This window comes from Phocoena phocoena, chromosome 15 (genome assembly GCF_963924675.1).
Source record: "Phocoena phocoena chromosome 15, mPhoPho1.1, whole genome shotgun sequence".
Taxonomy (NCBI): domain Eukaryota; kingdom Metazoa; phylum Chordata; class Mammalia; order Artiodactyla; family Phocoenidae; genus Phocoena; species Phocoena phocoena.
In genome coordinates, this window is record NC_089233.1 from 36,250,145 (window position 1) to 36,268,717 (window position 18,573).

The 18,573-nt window shown below is 48.6% G+C and overlaps 2 protein-coding genes across 2 annotated transcripts in view; one reads left to right on the forward strand and one right to left on the reverse strand.

The window, feature by feature from the left end:
• Positions 1–13,103, reverse strand: part of PDPK1 (3-phosphoinositide dependent protein kinase 1) — a 61,532-nt gene extending 48,429 nt beyond the window's left edge. Inside the window, exon 1 of the mRNA XM_065892319.1 lies at positions 12,992–13,103. Within this exon, the coding sequence (XP_065748391.1) occupies positions 12,992–13,015 (24 nt within the window). The 5' untranslated portion in view covers positions 13,016–13,103. The remainder of the gene's footprint in view (positions 1–12,991) is intronic.
• A 1,085-nt stretch (positions 13,104–14,188) lies between these two features.
• LOC136135230 (large ribosomal subunit protein eL39) lies at positions 14,189–14,344 on the forward strand. The gene has a single exon (XM_065893127.1). It carries the CDS (start codon positions 14,189–14,191, stop codon positions 14,342–14,344), a length of 156 nt encoding a protein of 51 aa, XP_065749199.1.
• The last annotated feature ends 4,229 nt before the right edge of the window (positions 14,345–18,573 follow it).

An 18,573-nucleotide genomic window follows, 5' to 3' on the forward strand; every position in this document is an offset into this window, starting at 1 on the left:
CAGCATGAAGAAAGTGCACCAGGAGAGGGAGAAGCATCTAGTGGGTGATCCCCGAGGGTGACCACTTAATCTGTCCTCCCACTCTCTTCTGCAGCCCCTTGGAGCCTCTCACCCAACGAAAGGCAGGTGGAAGAACACAAGGTCACAGCTGCCAGCCGCCTAAAGTCTAGTCCACAGGCTTAACAGACCCCAAGACTCAGTAAACAATGTCTGAATTTTGCTAATAAACCTGTACCTTCAACATTAACTTTGTGCCTACCACAAACATACTATGAAATACAGGATTTCTTTGCTCTTCTAACTTCCTTGGATACTTTGGAACTGCATAAAGGTATACTTTACATGCCATTAACTTGATTAACATGAACATCAGGATGCAGGTGACTTCTGAGTTGGAAGGGAGGAGATTACAATCAGCAGAACCATTCAGAGGGCTTCTAAGAGCCTAGTAAAATCCTACGTTTAAAACAGGGTGGTGGCACATGCAAGTTTGTTTTAAATTCTCAATATACACCCCTTATAGACACAACTGTAAATAATATTGCTTAAAAGGACTTAATGAACTGCCATTTTTCTCTACTTCTAAAAATAACTTTTATTAAGCACTTGTTGTTGTCACACACACTTCTGAGCATTTCACACATATTATCACAGTCCTCAAAACAACTCTTGGGGGTAAGGACCACTGGCCTCCCTTTTTACAGATGGAGGCACTGAGGCACAGATCAGTTCCCTGTCCAAAGTCAAAAGCCCAACAGTGAAGCCAGATTCAAACTCGCTCTCAACCCTCCCCAGCTGGTAAAGGGTATGTCTGATGCTGATACTCCATGTGACCCAGGGAACAAGAAAGTAGGGTCCCAAATTGGCAGGACCTTCCTGGGAAGCATTCAGTAACCACTTCCATATCACATCTTAGGCTCAAGTCCTTCTGACCTGCCAATTTCTGCTACACTGAATCTAGTTCAAACAGTCAAATTCATACTAAGATTTATATTATGAAAACATTCATTAAGAAATTACTCCGGGCTTCCCTGGTGGCGCAGTGGTTTAGAGTCCGCCTGCCGATGCAGGGGACACGGGTTCGTGCCCCGGTCCGGGAAGATCCCACATGCCGCGGAGCGGCTGGGCCCCTGAGCCATGGCTGCTGAGCCTGCGCGTCCAGAGTCTGTACTCTGCAGCGGGAGAGGCCACAACAGTGAGAGGCCCGTGTGCCGAGAAAAATAAATAAATAAATAAAAGAAATTACTCCCAACAGCTGGAAATGGCCAGTGTAAACGTCCACAACAGGACAATGGCTACTCATGGTTGACCCACAGAGAGGAGTACTACACAGCCACTGGAAGTGGCTCATGCAAAACACTCAGTGAAAAACAGCAGGAGACAAAGCTGTCTCAGATATACGGTCAGGAAAGGAAACGATGACCCCTGGGTGAAGAAAAGATAGATCTTCCAGTTGGTTCCCGGTACCTATTAACCTTGATGGCTGCAAGGGATGAAATTTGACCTAGGAGGGTCAGCAGATGCAGCACAGGGGCTCCAGGCAGTGAAGGCCTCTGAGGGACCTTATCAATGGCACACCGACCACAGGGGCCACTAAGTCCTCTATAGACACTGGTACTACCACGTGGGGCCCAGAGACCTTCTGCACTGCCTTCCAGGTCCATCAGTTAATTCATCCAGAAAATACGTGCAATGTATAAAAAATATTTGCTAATAAGTAGATGAATAAATTAATATCTTTTAGATACAGATCCTATGTGTGAGGAAGAAATCATTAACTACCACTGGGGGCCCAGTGTGGAAATCCTATTTCTGCTTTTAAAGCCTGTCATCCTAGAGCAGTATCAGAAAAACAGAAGCACTTCAAAGACAGTCCAATCCATATACTTAAGATTCTGTTTCACAGCCAAATAACTTGGATGAAATCTAGAAAGAATATGCATTAAAAGCTTTAGTAAAAAAGCTTTTCAGTAAAATCTATTATTAGTCAGAAAACAATAATATCAACAAGCTCTCGCCTTCTGTTTTACTAAAATAATTTAACATATTAAACTTGCCAACTAAGAAAAACTGAATTTCTAAGCTCAAGTCACATTAATTATATACCACTTAAATATGAATCTTTCCTTGGGAATTAAACTCATTCAGCAAACGTTTTTCCCCTGCAATCTAGTTTGTAAATCTGAGTGATACCTAACTTGATCCAAAGCAATTTATCTTGAAAGTTAGGTGATGTGGTGAGGCCAGCAGGTACTGAGCTGTTTCCCCTTCTACCCAGAGGAGCTGAACCCTGCGGCTCCTCTTTCCCACTCTCCAGCTTCCAACCCCAGCTCCTTAAAGGAAACCTCCCTCAGCCTCCAAGACTGAAAGGTCAAGGGCTAAAATAAAATCTAGAGCACATGGGCACTTCCAATGAAATGAGAACCGTTCTCTAGGGTTCCAGCCCTCCCAACCCCTCCCCTCCAGCCCCCCCCTTCCCCTCTTCTGCGCTGGGGATCCTCAGCAGCCCCGTTACGTTCCCCTTGCTGACACTGACCCACTAGCCATGCCCTCTCCTCCTCCTGTGTCCTTCAACCTCAGTGGGGACTGCACTGTAATCTGTCCTTGCCAGCCCACAGCTTGTGCCCCTCCCCCAGCAAGGTGCATGATCCTTGAGAGCAGCAAACGGACCTGTTGGAACTTCCTTAAAATGCCCTAGATTTTGTTTACCCTCCACTGGTGTTTCCCACACATAAACATACAACCACAGTGATATGGATAACTGTTCTAATCACCCTAACAGATTATCCTGTTGTTGTTTTTTTAAAAAAAAGCCAGATTAATGTGGTCAGACTTTTGTTTTTTAATCCTCTGAAGCTCCTCTCTCTTTGAAATAGGAGAAAAACAAACCAGCCCCCAGAATGCCACTGGCCATCTATATCAACATCATCTGGCAGGAACACCCTTCCAGCAGTGTAAACTTACATGGTTTTGCAACGGAAGGAGAGAGACCCAGCTTATTTCTAACTAAGAATGCCTATCCTGACACCTGAAAAAGCTCCTTTAACAGATGCTTTCCTTTCCTGGGCCTTTATCTGCAAATTCTGGATAACAAGTTTCTTATTGGGAACAATAATGGCCAACTGAGACAGAGAGAGACTTTGTCCCACTGTTAACTGCTAACTCCCACTAACTCACAACATCATCAGTGTGCAGAGAAAGATCTATTTTGTCTAGCATGACATTCATCCACACCTCCACCAATCACCAACTTGAGTTCAGTTACCAGAAACAAAGAGAGGAGGAGGAAGGAAAGAAGAGCAGGCCAGGCCAGTCCAGTCTCTATTTCACCTTCTCTTAGCCAACCCCAAACATGTAAACAGCCTCCAGACTCCTAGAGTCCTAGGGAGGGACTTCAATGCCTTCAGGCCTCTCCATCATTTTCTTCATAGTGCTTTGCCCTTTTATCAGTGCCCTGCTCTTTCTTCCCACAAATTCCTACCTTCATAACTGTCTTGTTTTTGCTGTGGTCATATGGAAACGATGTTGGAGGGTCATATGGAAACGATGTTGGAGGCAAATCCATAGATGGGTGGGAAAGCAAACCAAACTCATGACTTTCCTGAATATGCCTATCTTCAGAGTCCTGGGCTAGAAGAAACTCCAAACTCTTGTGCTTGTTTCAATCTAAAAGTCTCAAAGTAACAGCCCACAAGTCAGGCCGTGACTCAAGATCTTTAGACAGTAAACAACACCATAGCTTCACTTGAAAGAAAAAAGCTAGAGAACATACCAAAGCTAACCACCTACTTTCACAAGGACCAGGTGATACAGATCTATCCTCCTACCTGCAAAGAAAGCACAAAGAGACTGAGCCCACAGGACCTGAGCAGATCGCGGCAAATGCTAATTAGATCACAAATAGCAGCTTCCAAATACTCCGGAGGGACACGGGCCTTCCCCGATTAGAAAGCGTTTCTATCAGTGGGTTCAGGTTCACTCGGCACCTGGGGACATCTCTGTCCCTGCACAGTGTCCTGGGAGCGTCCATGCCTGCAGAAAGTGGCCAGAGCAGGCAGGCACCTGGACCCCATGCCAGCTCTGACCTGGTACATAAGTCAGAAGCCCACCAAGTCCCAAGTGTCTTCATCTGGAAACCAGAAGGATCCAACTGAGTAAGCATGAAGGTCCCTCCCAAAATAAAAATACTGTGGTCATCCTATGACACACAAACAACAAGTATCAGAGAACAGAGCAGGGCCAAAGGCCTAATTCCAGTCAATCAGAACTAATCTTGTTTCATCTTTCCAGTGATAAGTCATGTGGACATCAGGCACTCCTGATATATGCACTAGGGGCACCCAACTTCCTTGGGATTCTTCCTGAGTCCATAACCCCAGTTTCTTCAACAAAAGACATCAGACAAACCCAAACTGAGGGACAGTCTATGAAATACCTGACCAGTATTCTTCAAAAGCATCAAGTTCATGACAAACAAGGAAAGACTGAGAAACTGTCATACAGCAGAGGAGACCAAGGAGACCCGACAACCAAATGCAATGTGGTACCCTGGATGGGACCCTGCAACAGAAGAGGACATTGGGGGGAAACCGAGGAAATCCCAATAGGTTTGCAGTACAGTAAATAGTGTGGCACCAATGTTGAAGTCTTAGTTTTGACAGATGTGGCAGGGTTGTATAGATGTTAACATTGGGGAAGTGGGATGATGGGTATTATGGGAATTCTGTCTTGTGTTTGCAACCTTTCTATGTATCTAAAGTTATTCCAAAAATCAAGTTTATTTTACTTTTTTAATATTTATTTATTTATCTTGGCTGCTCCACGTTGTAGTTGCGGCACGCGCAATCTTCGTTGCGGCGCGTTTAGTCACAGCATGCAGACTCTTAGTTGTGACATGCAGGATCTAGTTCCCTGACCAGGGATCGAAACCGGGCCTCCTGCGTTGGGAGCATGGAGTCTTACCCACTGGACCACCAGGGAAGTCCCTCAAGTTTATTTTAAAAATAAGTTTGTTTGGAGGCTATTTTGATAGCTTCAAGCAAACTTAAAGGATCTGAAAACATCCTGTGTCATTAAAAAACCTGACTCAGGGGAATTCCCTGGTGGTCCAGTGGTTAGGACTCTGCGATTCCACTGCAGGGGGCACGGGTTCGATCCCTGCTCAGGCAAGCAGTGCAGCGCGGCCAAAAACAAAACGAAAACAACAACAAAAAACAACTTGACTCAGAGTCCATACTGAATACTAATTTGAAAAATATAGGGCTACTAAAGGAAAATAATACACTTGAAAGGAAGGGGAAAAAACCTGACACTGAATAAATTCAGTATAAATTTCCAAATACCACCACCTTCATCATGCACTGTCCAAAAGACATCCGTGTTTGAAAGCACAGCAGGTCTCCCAGAGAAAGCACTAGGCAAGCACAGCCACCTGGTCTTCCCAGCACACAAAACGGCGCTCCCTCCTTGAACTTCCTCCACAGTCAGCCACTTCCCTGCTCCCCTGTCCTCCCGGCTGCCCCTGCCAGGAAAGCCCCCCCGCTCGGTGCACCCTGGGGCCAGGTTCTTCTGTGTTCCTCACTGCAGCAGCCCTACAAAGGCCGGCCACCCACTCCTGGCATGGCACTGCCCACCCTTCTGGCCGCACTGCTAACCACTTCCCCTCAGCCCCTGAAGTGGGGTCATGGTTAAGGGAGTCACAGAGGGGTGAGAGCGTGCACATAGGCTGCCCCCCACCCACTAAGCTGCACATCAGGTCCTTTTCACCCAAGGATTCCTTCAGGGCATGAGCATGGAGCCCTGTTCTGTTGATGCCTATTCTCCTAACTCACCACCTGACCATCCTCACCCACCCACCACCCAACCCCCTCCGAAACACAAAGCTCAGTGCCAGTGCTTCTGGGTAAAAGAGTTTTCTACAATTTAAAAAAAAAAAGCACTTAGATTGTATGAGTTTTGTTTTTCTAGGAATGAAAATAAATGTATTCGCAAATAAAATCTATATTTAGATGCACAATTTTAAAACTGTCTATCTGATAACAACTATGTACATACAATCAGGAGACTATAATTTTGACCAATGAAAAAAACCCATGAAAGAAAAATGCCAAACTGCAGGAAGAAAAAAATGAGTTAACAATGGAAAAAGAGAGTAGTATGGGCTGAGCTTCTGAGCCTGTGCACTGAGGAAACAGTTTATTCTCTCAGTCTCCAGTCCAGGCTAAGCCACAGGCCACTCTGAGAGAAAAATGCAGAATGGCTAAGGGCTCACCCTCTAGGAAGGAAGCCGGTTGATAATGACAGGACCCCAGAAATGAGCAGTTATCAAGCTTCCTGGCTTGCTAACTTACCTGCTTCCCCAGGGCCTAGCTGCTACGGATCAGACTTTCCTAAGAACATGCCTGAGCAGAGCCAGTATTCGGGCAATTTTCCCAAAGACTGGGCTGTTCCCACCATTTCCCATAGGAGAAGCACTGCTCACGGCCAGTGCTGGCACACACTTAGGTCTGAAGTTCCCATCCACTCCCGCCCTCCTCCTAGGTTGATGGCTCTCTCACTCACACTCATTCACCCCACATCCGTGCACAGGTGCATGGCAGGAAAACCCAAGACAAGGTGGGCTGCTCAGACACTGAGTGTTGGGATCCCCCAGGACCACCAGCCGCACAACCATCTCAGGAAGGTGGAGCCCCTCACAGCCAGGGGCACAGCTGTGGCACTGCACACACCCACAGAGCATGTGCTCCTCTTAACACAGGACGCTCTTAGAAATTAGAGCAAAGCCAAGAGCTGGGAAAAGCTGTCTCTGACCTTTCCAAAGCAGCAAAGAGAGGTGTGCCAAAGGGACCGCAGAGCAGGGTGGCTGCTTCCGTCATGAGGAGAAAGCAGCTTGGCTTCTGGTCAGAGAATCTGCTAGGGTCATCCTGATCCTCAGGGCCCACCTGCAGCGTCCACAAAGCCGACACTGGCTCTTCTACAGGTTAGATACTCAGGGTCTGACCACATGAGGACAGTGGTCCATGGCAGGGCTCACCCCTGCCTGTTGGCACAGCAGGGCAGCAGTGCCAACTTGGAGAGCCTCAGCCCAGAATACTATATGCCTGACACCAACACTTACTAATCCAGATTTAACCTGACATTTGATCACCAAAACTTCCCAGGAAGGACTGTAGTATAAAAAGGAACCAATGGCTTTCAAATACAACCTTTCAAGGGTTGAAAGGTGGTAAAAGGGTAGGTGGTATAATATATAGAGAGAAAAAAGAGCCATCCCCTTTTTGAATTATATTTCCTTAGACAATGAAGAAATGGTACATGGGACCATGTTTTTAACCATCTGACTTCTTTCTAGTTTGGAATGCTTTCATATTAAGCAACAAACAGTTTATGATGAGACCCTCCATCCCTCAAACACATACAGCTCTGAACACAGGGAGTCAGAATACACATGCAGGATTCAGAGATGTCTTCGTTAATAAATAGCAAAAATGGTAAGACAGGCTTGTCACAAATATGCCGGGTATGAGAACCATGAAGAGAAAGCGTGAAAAAGAGTAACAGAAACCATCTAGACTCCAAGTTTAGAGAGATATATACATAACAAGGTACAGAACCTGTTTTAGAGAAACAGAACATTGAATATATAACAAAAGCTGATGCAGACCAAAGGGCGGTAGCAGGGGACACAAAGAAGCTGATTGGCCAGAAAAGGCTTCACAGCCAGGGGGTGGGGAGGCCAGTGTGTTTCCACTGAGGGGAATTTCTTCAGGCAAAGAGGAAGGGCCTAAAGAGGAGAACCTGGCAGCCGAGAACATCCTGGACACTGTCCTGGGCTTTATAGGCTGGGAAGAGAGGCCACATGGCACGGGCAACTGAGGGACGCTCACGGAGGAGGAGCTAAGTGACAAGCCAAGAAAAGCAGGGGAAGTCACAGGAGCATTGGAATTTGGGGACCCCCACCAGCAACTCACTGCCTCACCAAGAAAGGGAAAACTAGGAAGAAAGCGTGTCAATGTTTTCAGCCCCACAAGTGAGAGCGTGTGATGAGCACGCAGTGCGGCCATCCCCCTCCAGACATAACTACTTCCTTCACTGCAGGAGGGTGTCCACAGCCACGCCACCATCCAGCACAAGAACCGACTGCATTTCAGACCCGGTGCAAGAGCAAGGTCTGCAAGGTAAACCTTCTTCCCCTGGACGGGGCAGAGTTCCCAGGTCCACAGCAGCCCCTGTTTTCCCAAATCTTCCAGAAACAGGGAGGGAAGATAGAAAAGTTAACTCCAAGCCCCTTTTCCCACAGGTTTCCACTGCAGGTCAAAGCACTAAGGAGAACTTCAATGCGACTTCAAGCCTCCCAGCGAATCTTATCAACCATCTTTGACAGGATCCAATATTAGGCTGTCACTTTGAGATACAACTCCTGCTGCAGTAAAATTAATTCCAAAAAAGAAAAACAGGTTGAAGAATGAGACTTTAACAATGAATTCATTGTTAAATAAGCTTTTACCCGGATGAATTTTGCCCGAAATACTGCCGAGAGAGACACACACACAGCCTCTCATCAGCCCTCTCCAGTGTGGGCAGACCTGCCACCAGCTCCATAAACAGGCGGAAGACAGGGACCTCCAGACATACCTTCAAACCACATCTTTAAATATTTCGAAGGCTGCAAGTGGCTGGTACAGAGGGCACACAATCCTATCTGTAGGATAGAGGAGGTCACCAGGCCACCAGGAACTATGTGCCCACCTTCATCAGGCCCCTCAACTACACTACAGATGGAAACCACACTTGTTTGTTCTTCTGTGGGCCATGCACCCAGTCATGAGCTGCTAAGGTCAGGTTTGTCCCTCTTTTTCACACACAGAGTTTGCAGTGCTGTTCAGTTCTCGCTTCTGTGAGCCTATGTGTAATCCAACTATTTAAAAAGAAACCTGAATCAGTTGCTCTGATAAGGGATTTGAAGCCCACAAATGTAAACGCTTTATAATGAACTCTCTCTTAACACATTCAAAACAACTTGGAATTTCTTGGGATAAAAATTCCATTTTAGGGACTTCCCTGGCGGTCCAATGGTTAAGACTCTGCACTTCCACTGCAGGGGGCACGGGTTCAATCCCTGGTCGGGGAACTAAGATCCCGCATGCCATGTGGTGTGGCTAAATAATAAATAATAAAATTCCATTTTAAATTAGGAAAATTTTCTAGACCACGATGATGGAAGCAGACTTCATGCAACTATATAAATGCAACCAGCGTCGACCACAGAAAACAGACCCCCCCCCCCCCCCCCCCGCCAAGAACCACCATGAACCCAACAGGCCTTTCTCCTCTAAGACATCATCATCAGAACATGTCCCCCACTGCTCTTGAGAAAATGCCCTCTGCCTGTTGTTTCATCTAGAGACCGGATACACGACTGGTTCTCAATATTCAAGTTATTTTTTTTAAAGGGTTTGGTATCACAGTGAACAACAACGCAATCCAGTTACGGAAGAATGCACTACTGAAAAGGCCTTAACAACACATGTCCAAAACTTACAGTTTCCACACCAGCACTTCCTCCCCGGTGATCTGCCCTTTGAACCTACCTTCAAAACAACTGCTCCACACCCCTATGGCCAGCTGTCATCACAAGGGCAGGCGCAGAGCAAGCACACGTTGGCCCCAACCCTCACACCTGCTGAGGGAGTCATTTCTGCATCAAGTGTTCCTCAGCAGTGGCTCCTTGCTCCATAGTCACAGAAGTGAAGTATCACGTGGGATTCCATCAAAGTCCATTTCCACAGAAGATACTTCTCAGGAAGGGACAAAGTGTAGGGCCAGTGGAGGATTTCCTCACACCATCAACTCAGAAGGGACCAACTTTGTTCGCCCCCTCATTTCTGCAGCGCTTCCCAGTTCATTACACACTTGCCCTACGTGCACCCAAACCCCGCGTTAGGTGGCTCAGCAGACAAGGGCACAGATTGAAGAGGGGGACCCACCCAGGAGCTGCCTTTTCCTCCTCCCCAAACGTGTGCTAAAGACAGCCTAGACTGTGTATACTGACTCAAGTCTCAAGTGCCACCGCCAGTCCACCCCACCCCCCCACCCCCGTCATTGTAACCCATTATCCTGTAGTATGTTCTCCATTACACTTATCATTATATAAATATATCTTACATATCTTAAAAAAAAAAAAAAAAAAAGGGCAGCCTAGAGGCCAAGTCCTGCTTTGAAGAGCTGCCCAAGGCCTCTTTTCAGGTCCCATATCACCACAAGCTGCTGCTGTGATTCTTCTTATAAAACGCATGTCAGAAGAGTAGAACAAACCTACACTTCCACCTTTTAATTAGTATAGGGACCTCACCTTGTCACCTCTTGACTCAGCTCAGTAAGTGCTGTAGGGGTGTCACAAATACATCACACTGCACGAGGCCACATGAGAAACTCCCCAAAAGGGTGTGCGAAAATCAGAACCCACTTCTTTCCATGTTCTCTGCCTTCCCCACTGGTTTCCCACACAGATGCAGTCACCCTTGCAAAAGCCACCCTAGAGTGTGCAAGGAACCACTCTCCCTAATCAACAGTTTTACCTTTAACAAAATCGTTGCACAATTTTTTTAAGAAGCAAGGATTCCAAACCTCACCCATTCAGAATATCAGCCCTCAAATAAGGAGGGACCAAAGACTCTTTCCAAACAGCTGCTTTCTGACAGTGTGAGGCTGAAACAGGCTCCAGGGGTCACAGAGTTCAGCCATCTGCCCAAAGAAATAGCTAAGCGTGCTGTCCTTCCACGAGAAGATGTCCCTCCTGCCTCCCACACGGCAGTCCGAGGACACGCACAACCCCCAGGAAGACGTCCTGGGCAGTGGTACTGAGGACTTCCCCAGACAGAGGGCTGCGACCCCTCCCTCAGGGCGCCCCTCCCAGGAGGGGCAGGGTGGCACCCAGGCCTCTGCCATCGCTCAGACGTGGGTTCAAACTGCACTCTATGTATTAGGCGGGTACTTAACCTCTCTGCACTGTGGAAGCTGAAGTTTCTGCACCTGTAAAGTGGGAGCGACACCTATCTCACAACACTTTTGACAGAAGTCAAGCAACACAGTGTGAGCTATCTTGCAAACTGCCTGCCTTGAAGTAAGTGCTCAATAAATGGTTCTGACAGCCTCTGGCTCACCGTAGTACCAAACTGGGCTGGGCCATTTCCAGACTTCCCAACTCATACTGCTCCCCCGCTGGCTGTACACATGTAAAGAAGAGGGAAAGTAATTGGGACGGGCCCTCTCCTAAAGTGCCACCTTAAAAATCCAGGTGCAAACTCACTTGAACAGTGCAAATCTATCTGTCCCCAGATGAAAAATCCACTACTGGGGGCATCTTTGCCGTTACTGATGGGAAATACAGCATATTCTCACATACATGTGGACAAATGTAGCTGATGAAAACACAAAAGCCTAGTTCCTCTCACTTCCTGATGGGGAGGTCCATCCTGTATTCTGTAATTCATTTCTTCTCACTGGATTCCAGTCTTTTTGTACTAAAAAGCTGCCTTCTGCAAAGAAACTCCAGATGTCAAGTGTCCATCACATGGAACCTCCAAGACTATGACACGATATGCTCTTTTCCTCTTCCCCTGTACGCCATCAGAGCGCACACCTTGTACTGCAACTGCATCACTGTGTGAAAGTTCGTCTTACAAACTTCCATGATCACTGTCAGCCCCAGCCGCTGAGGTCCGCCAAGCAGCCTAACTCGTGTCTTTTGCGCGTTAGCCCAGGCACCCCGCGGTACAGCCACACATGTTGCAAGAGTCAAAGGCATCCCTTGGCCTTTCACCATTTTTCTCAACTGAACAGGTCCTCCTCCTCTCAGACTTCAGAGTATCACCCATCTCTACAAACCAGAGTTCTCAACCTCAAGTCCATGGACCAGCTCCAGAAGGATCAAGAGCCTCCTGAAGTAACTACAAAATTCAGTAAAGCCGTGCCGTTTTCTCAGGAGGGGACTCAGATCTTGCGTCAGACTCTCAAAAGGGCCCATGACCCCTCAGAAAGATTAACAGCCGCTACCATGGAAGATAAGGGGTAATGTAAATTTCTTGGGTCTTCCCTCATTTAAGGGATTTGGCTTTTGAACCAGACTTCGCAAGCGGTCTCGATATTCTTCCATTCTTCACATTCGCATACAAGGTACAAATCCTTAAACCATCTTCCCAAGACTCCCGAACTTAACCGAGGGCAAACATAAAAACACTAGGGATACTTTTAGTAACAGAGAGAAAACACAGAAACACTAACGATACTTGCAACAAAACATTTAACCCAACAAGTGCTTTATCTCTCTCCTTCCCCCTAAAATCCCTCCACCCGGTCAGGCTCACTTGCCCGCGGTGGTGGTTTCAAGCCCGGCCTCGAGGAGGCTTCCCATCACACCAATGCCGGGGCCGGAGCGGAGCCCCAAGGCATGAAAAGCACCGAAACGCCGCCCCACCGGGCCGGGAAAGGAGCATATCGAGTGTATCAGACTCCACCCCAACCGAGAATTCGGAGGGACCCGAGCATCAGGTGCTTCGAGCAAGAACTCGCACGTCCCACTTTCGCTGCGAGCGGAGGCACAGGGACCCCGTCCCAGGTGAAGGCCCGAGGCGGTTCCTCTGCAGAAAGAACGAAAGGTAACCCCGGAGGCCTGACTCAGGCCGCGCCGCGCCGAAAACAAACTTTCCAAGCACTTCCACCGCGACGGGCCGGTGACACCTCCCCGGCCTCCCCCGCCCTCCGCGCGCCTGTCAGCGCCCCCGCCGGGCCGGCGCCCGCCTCACCCTGGCCAGGGCTTCCTGCAGCAGCCAAGCGGCGCCCCCACGGCGCCCACGGTCCCAGGTCCGGCCGCTCGCCGCAGGTGAGGCGCCGCCCGGCCCCCGGGACCGCGGGCCGCCCCGCCGGGCCCCGGCGACCGCCGCGCTTGGCCGGGTGACGGGCCGGCGCACCCGGGCGGCTGCCGCGCACTCACCAGCTGGCTGGTGGTCCTGGCCATGGGCCCCGCGCCTGCACGGCGACTCCCTCGCAGCGCTGCGCGGCTCGGCGCCTCCTCAGCGTCCTCCTCCCCGCAGCGGAGCCCCAGCAATGGCCGCCCGCATCCTGCGCCCGCCCCGCGGCCTGCCGCCCCCAGAGCCGCCCCGCCCCCGCGCGACGCCAGGCGGGACTTCCGCCACGCCGCCGCCACTGCCGGCACCCATTGGTCACACTCGCCGTCGCTCTGCCGCTGCCCTGGCCAGCCCCGCCGGCGCCTCCGAGCTGCATTTCCGGGTTGGGGCCCGGCAGGCGGGAGAGGCTCGGCCCCGCCTCGGGCGCGGGGGGTTTGGGGGGAGCCCCGCGCGAGCCAATCCCAGGGCCGCGGGGCGGGGCCGGGCGCGGGACCGGGCGAGCTGTCATCCCGGCTGCCAGACAGGAAAACTGAGGCTCGCTGGGGTCGGCCCCGAGGCGGGAGTGGGGCTGGGCTCCAACCGTGCAGCTTCGACGCCGGAGCGGGGCTCTGAGTAAACATCGAGAGGAGCAACTTCACTAGTTGCAAAACTAAGAAGTGTTCGCGGAAGGAAATCTAGGTTTTAAAGCCATAGCTAGAAGGCAGGAAACAATCCCATCTCATCACTGCTAATAGTCCCAGGGACACCTTAAGAACTTTCTACTCTGCTTATAAATTTTTTTGGAGCTGTTGTTGTTGACGATGATGATGTTGAATTTTTTGGTAGTTGTTGTTGATGACGATGATATTGTTGCTTTTTTAAACTGGTAAAATACACATAAAATTTACCACCTTAACCATTTTGGAGTTCAGTGGCATTAAGTACATTCATTCACTTTGTTCTAAGATGATATTGTTTCAAACAAAATTAGAATCGCCTTGTTACCTGAAGGTTTGCATATTTTAAAATAACTTTTTTTCTATTTCCAAAAGAAATACATGTTCATTTTTTAAAATAATGATTTAGACAATACAGAGAAGTAACCGTAAGATAAATTAATCCTTCATCCCACTGGCCAGAATTAATTGTTGATTAGCACTGATGGCTGCGAACATTCACTTGGTGCTTACTCTTATTAAGGAATTTTCATGTCTAGGGCTTCCCTGGTCGCACAGTGGTTAAGAATCCGCCTGCCGCTCTTTTCTCATCCCCCATCCTATGTGTGGTTGAATTTGCTCCTCGCCATGTCTTCTCACAAGACTTTCAGGATCAAGCGATTCCTGGCCAAGAAACAAAAGCAGAATCGTCCCATTCCCCAGTGGATTCGAATGAAAACTGGTAATAAAATCAGGTACAACTCCAAGAGAAGACATTGGAGAAGAACCAAGCTGGGTCTATAAGGAGCTTCACATATGAGGTGGCACACATGTATGCTATCAAGGTCAATTGCATCTTACTGTATCAGAACATCACTAGTGTCTGGAACAGCTGCCTGTGTTTGATGGGAGAAATGGAATGGCTCTCTCCTCTTTTTTTGATCTTTCCTCACCACTGTTCACTGTGTAACTCAGAAATAAATATGAAACCTTTTGTTGGAAAAAATCAAAAAAGAATCTGCCTGTCAATGCAGGGGACACGGGTTCGATCCCTGGTCCGGGAAGATTCCACACATCGTGGAACTAAGCCTGTGCACCACAACTACTGAGCCTGTGCTCTAGAGCCCGCGAGCCATAGCTACTGAGCCCACGTGCCACAACTACTGAAGCCCACATGCCTAGAGCTCGTGCTCCACAACACAGAGAAGCCAACCATAATGAGAAGCCCACACACTGCAACAAAGAGTAGCCCCCGCTCACCCCAACTAGAGAAAGCCCGTGCCCAGCAACAGTCCCAATGCAGCCAAAAATTAATTAATTAATAAAAAGGCAAATGTAACCCCTATCCCTCAGAAGGCTCCCACTGTTTTTTTTTTTTTTAATTTATTCATTTATTTATTTTTGGCTGTGTTGGGTCTTTGTTGCTGCCCATGGGCTTTCTCTAGTTGCGGCGAGCAGGGGCTACTCTTCGTAGCAGTGCACGGGCTTCTCATTGCGGTGGCTTCTCCTGTTGCAGAGCATGGGCTCTAGACACTCAGGCTTCAATAGTTGTGGCACACAGGCTCAGTAGTTGTGGCACACGGGCTTAGTTGCTCTGTGGCATGTGGGATCTCCCCGGACCAGGGATCGAACCCGTGTCCCCTGCCTTGGCAGGCGGATTCTTAACCACTGCGCCACCAGGGGAGGCCCAGGCTGCTGCTGTTTTGATACTCACTGTTTTCACTTACCAGTGTATCATCGTGTACCCTGTCTAGCTCTCCTGATATCTGATTGCTGCCTTCCTCAGTTGTAAGGGCTACAGAGGACCCCACTGGAGGAAGCCTAGAGTCTATAGATCCATGTATTGATCAAGCTCCCTCCTGACACTGAAGTGGTTCCCAGACTTCTACCTCATGAACAAGGCCCTGCATGTCAATCCAGGCACACGCTTACTTCTTCCCTTAGAATAAATTCTTAGTAGACGTAATTGCTGGGTCAAAATGCCGGTATCCCCTTCAGGACTTTTGCTGCAAATTGCTATTTGCCTGCCCCACTCTGAGAGTGAGACACTCTCACCCTCAGGGGACACAAAGACAGGTCAAAGGTAGACACTGCTCTGGCTCCCATACCAAGCCACATCCAACATTATACTACATCAATAACCACTACTGCATATTAAGAGCAGTGTATTGGATTTTGCCTCAAACAATAGGTACTACGACCATTTCCATTCTTTACATGAGGAAACCAAGGCTTCAGTGACTTTGTTACTCTTGGTCACAGAGTTACTAGGTTACATAGCACAGGACTCAAAACCAGCCCCGACCAACACCGATGCCCTGCTCTCGGCCACTGGGCTCAACTGCCTCCCAACAACTCTTATTTTCTATTTATTTCAATCCTCACAAAGTAATAGTACTTTATCCTCAAAGAATGCTAACCACTTTATCTTCTCGCCACAACCTTGAGATACTCAATGTTTATTACCATCTTACAACTGAAGAAATTTGCCAGACACAACGTTAAATGTGAATGTAAATATATATATAGCTATAGAGTCTAAAAATATATATCTTGGGACTTCCCTGGCCGTCCAGTGGTTAAGACTCTGCACTTCCAATGCAGGGGATGTGGGTTCGATCCCTGGTCAGGGAACTAAGATCCCACAAGCCACGCGGCATGACCAAAAAATATGTGTGTGTGTGTGTGTGTGTGTGTGTGTGTGTGTATCTCACAAGCACCCTTTCTCAGAAAGTTACTGAAGCATGAGCTCCACCAAATGAGGGGGTAAGCACACAGGTGGGCAATAAAGGGAAGTCCCAGGAACTATCCATTCAACAAGCATGTATTGCACCTCCCCTCCACGCCAAGCACTGTGGTAGACATCGGCAATTCACTGGTGAACAAAACACAAAAATCTCTGCCCTCGTGGCACTCTGATACCACCGGTGGGGTGCAGGGGCGGGCAGCAACCATAATAAATAAGCACATCTTATGGGATGTTGGAAGGTAATAAGTCCTGTGGGGAAGAAAGAAAATCAGGTAAGTGGGGCACAGGAGTGCCCAGGGAGAAGGTGCAATTGAAATGGATAATAGGGAGAAATCCCAAGATTCCTCAGACCCAAGGGAAGCGAGCAGGCTTCAGAGGGCTCCCCCAAAATAATGAAAATGATAGATTCTATGATAGGTTTCACCACATTAAAAAATTGAATTAAGAAGCTGACAGACAGGGCTTCCCTGGTGGTTCAGTGGTTGAGAATCCGTCTGCTGATGCAGGGGACACGGGTTCGTGCCCCGGTCCAGGAAGATCCCACATGCTGCGGAGTGGCTGGGCCTATGAGCCATGGCCGCTGAGCCTGCGCATCCAGAGCCTGTGCTCCGCAACGGGACAGGCCACAACAGTGAGAGGCACGCGTAATGCAAAAAAAAAAAAAAAAAAAAAAAAAAAAAAAAAAAGAAGCAGCTGACAGACAGATGAGAAAAACTTCAGAAAAACAGCCACACCAAAAACGAAGCACACGGAACTTCCCTGGTGACACAGTGGTTAAGAATCTGCCTGCCAGTGCAGGGGACACGGGTTCAATCCCTGGTCCGGGAAGATCCCACATGCCACAGAGCAACTAAGCCTGTGCACCACAACTACTGAAGCCCGCGAGCCTAGAGCCAGTGCTCTGCAATAAGAGAGGCCACCGCAGTGAGAAGCCCGTGCACCACAACGAAGAGTAGCCCCCGCTCGCCACAACTAGAGAAAGCCCACGCGCAGCACCGAAGACCCAACAGAGCCAAAAATAAATAAATAAATATTAAAATAAATTTAAAAAAAAGAAAGAAAGCACAATCGCAGTTCACGAGGGAGCTCACTCATCTCAGCACTGAGTGATATTACAGGCATAACACAGATGCACTGATTCAACCGGTAATACTATACTCCACCCTGGCAGGACCCCGAGAGGAAGTGGGGTATGAGAGAGCAGAATTCTCACCTATTTTAACAGAAAGGCAATAGATAATGACTACAGGTGATAAAGCAAATCATAAAGTACAAAGACATTATTTCGAAAGATGGACAGAAATGATAGGAAGAACACTTACACCAGTGGTAAGTGGGCTGTGAGTAGGGAGCTCATGTGGCGGGGGCTGTTGCTTTTCATTACAAGCCTTTCTAGGGCTGTTTGGCCTCTTAAACACTGATGAAAATAATGACTAATAAATTGGTATATCTTCTTCATGGAAATTCTAAGAAGCTCTCACTTGTGAATGTAAAGCTGTGTGAGGATGTCTATGACCACATGGCTTTCATAAGAAGCAAAAAACATAAAAGAAAAACAACCAAAATATTTATCAAGAGAGTGGTGAAGTAAATTAGGTACATTCCTCCTGAATTCTCTGCAGCTGCTGAAAAGCACAGGGCAAAGCTCTAACACAGAAAAAGAGTAAGGGCAGAGAAGCAAGTTGCAGAATATGAACTGGAGTCTTAGCTTTTTAAAAATTAGAGTCTATGACACCAAAGCACGGCCAATGGGGATCTTGAGTTATGCAAGGAAAAACAGGGAGGTGAACAAAGCTTGAGGAAAACGTCCGTGGTCGACACTAGAGCCTGCTGGAGAGCAGGTGGAGGGGATCACACACAGCTTCAGGGGAAGGGGTTAGGGGAGAGGGGGAGGCCATGGCCCTGAAGAAGTCAGCCGAGCAGGCAGCAGGGGCAGGGCAGGGAGGGACAGCTGAAAGAAGAACGAAGGACAATTCTCAGTCTTCACGGGGCCGAAAGGCAGCCAGCGTGCAAAGCCCAAGTCATGCCAGGCCGCTCCTCTCACCTTGCGAGAGGCAGGGTACCCCCTCCATGGGCTGGGTTTGGCTGCCCATCCCAGGACAGTGGGCAGGAAGGGAGATGGACTCACCTGGCCCAGCACAGTTCATTGGCACCCCAGCTGGAGAAAGGAGAGGGACGGTCCATGGCTCTGATCTGTCCCTTCCCTGCCCAGAGCCTCTATCCCTGGCTGGCTTGAGAGTGACCTCAGGCCAAGAGTGCAAGGGCTTGGCCTGATGTTGTGAGG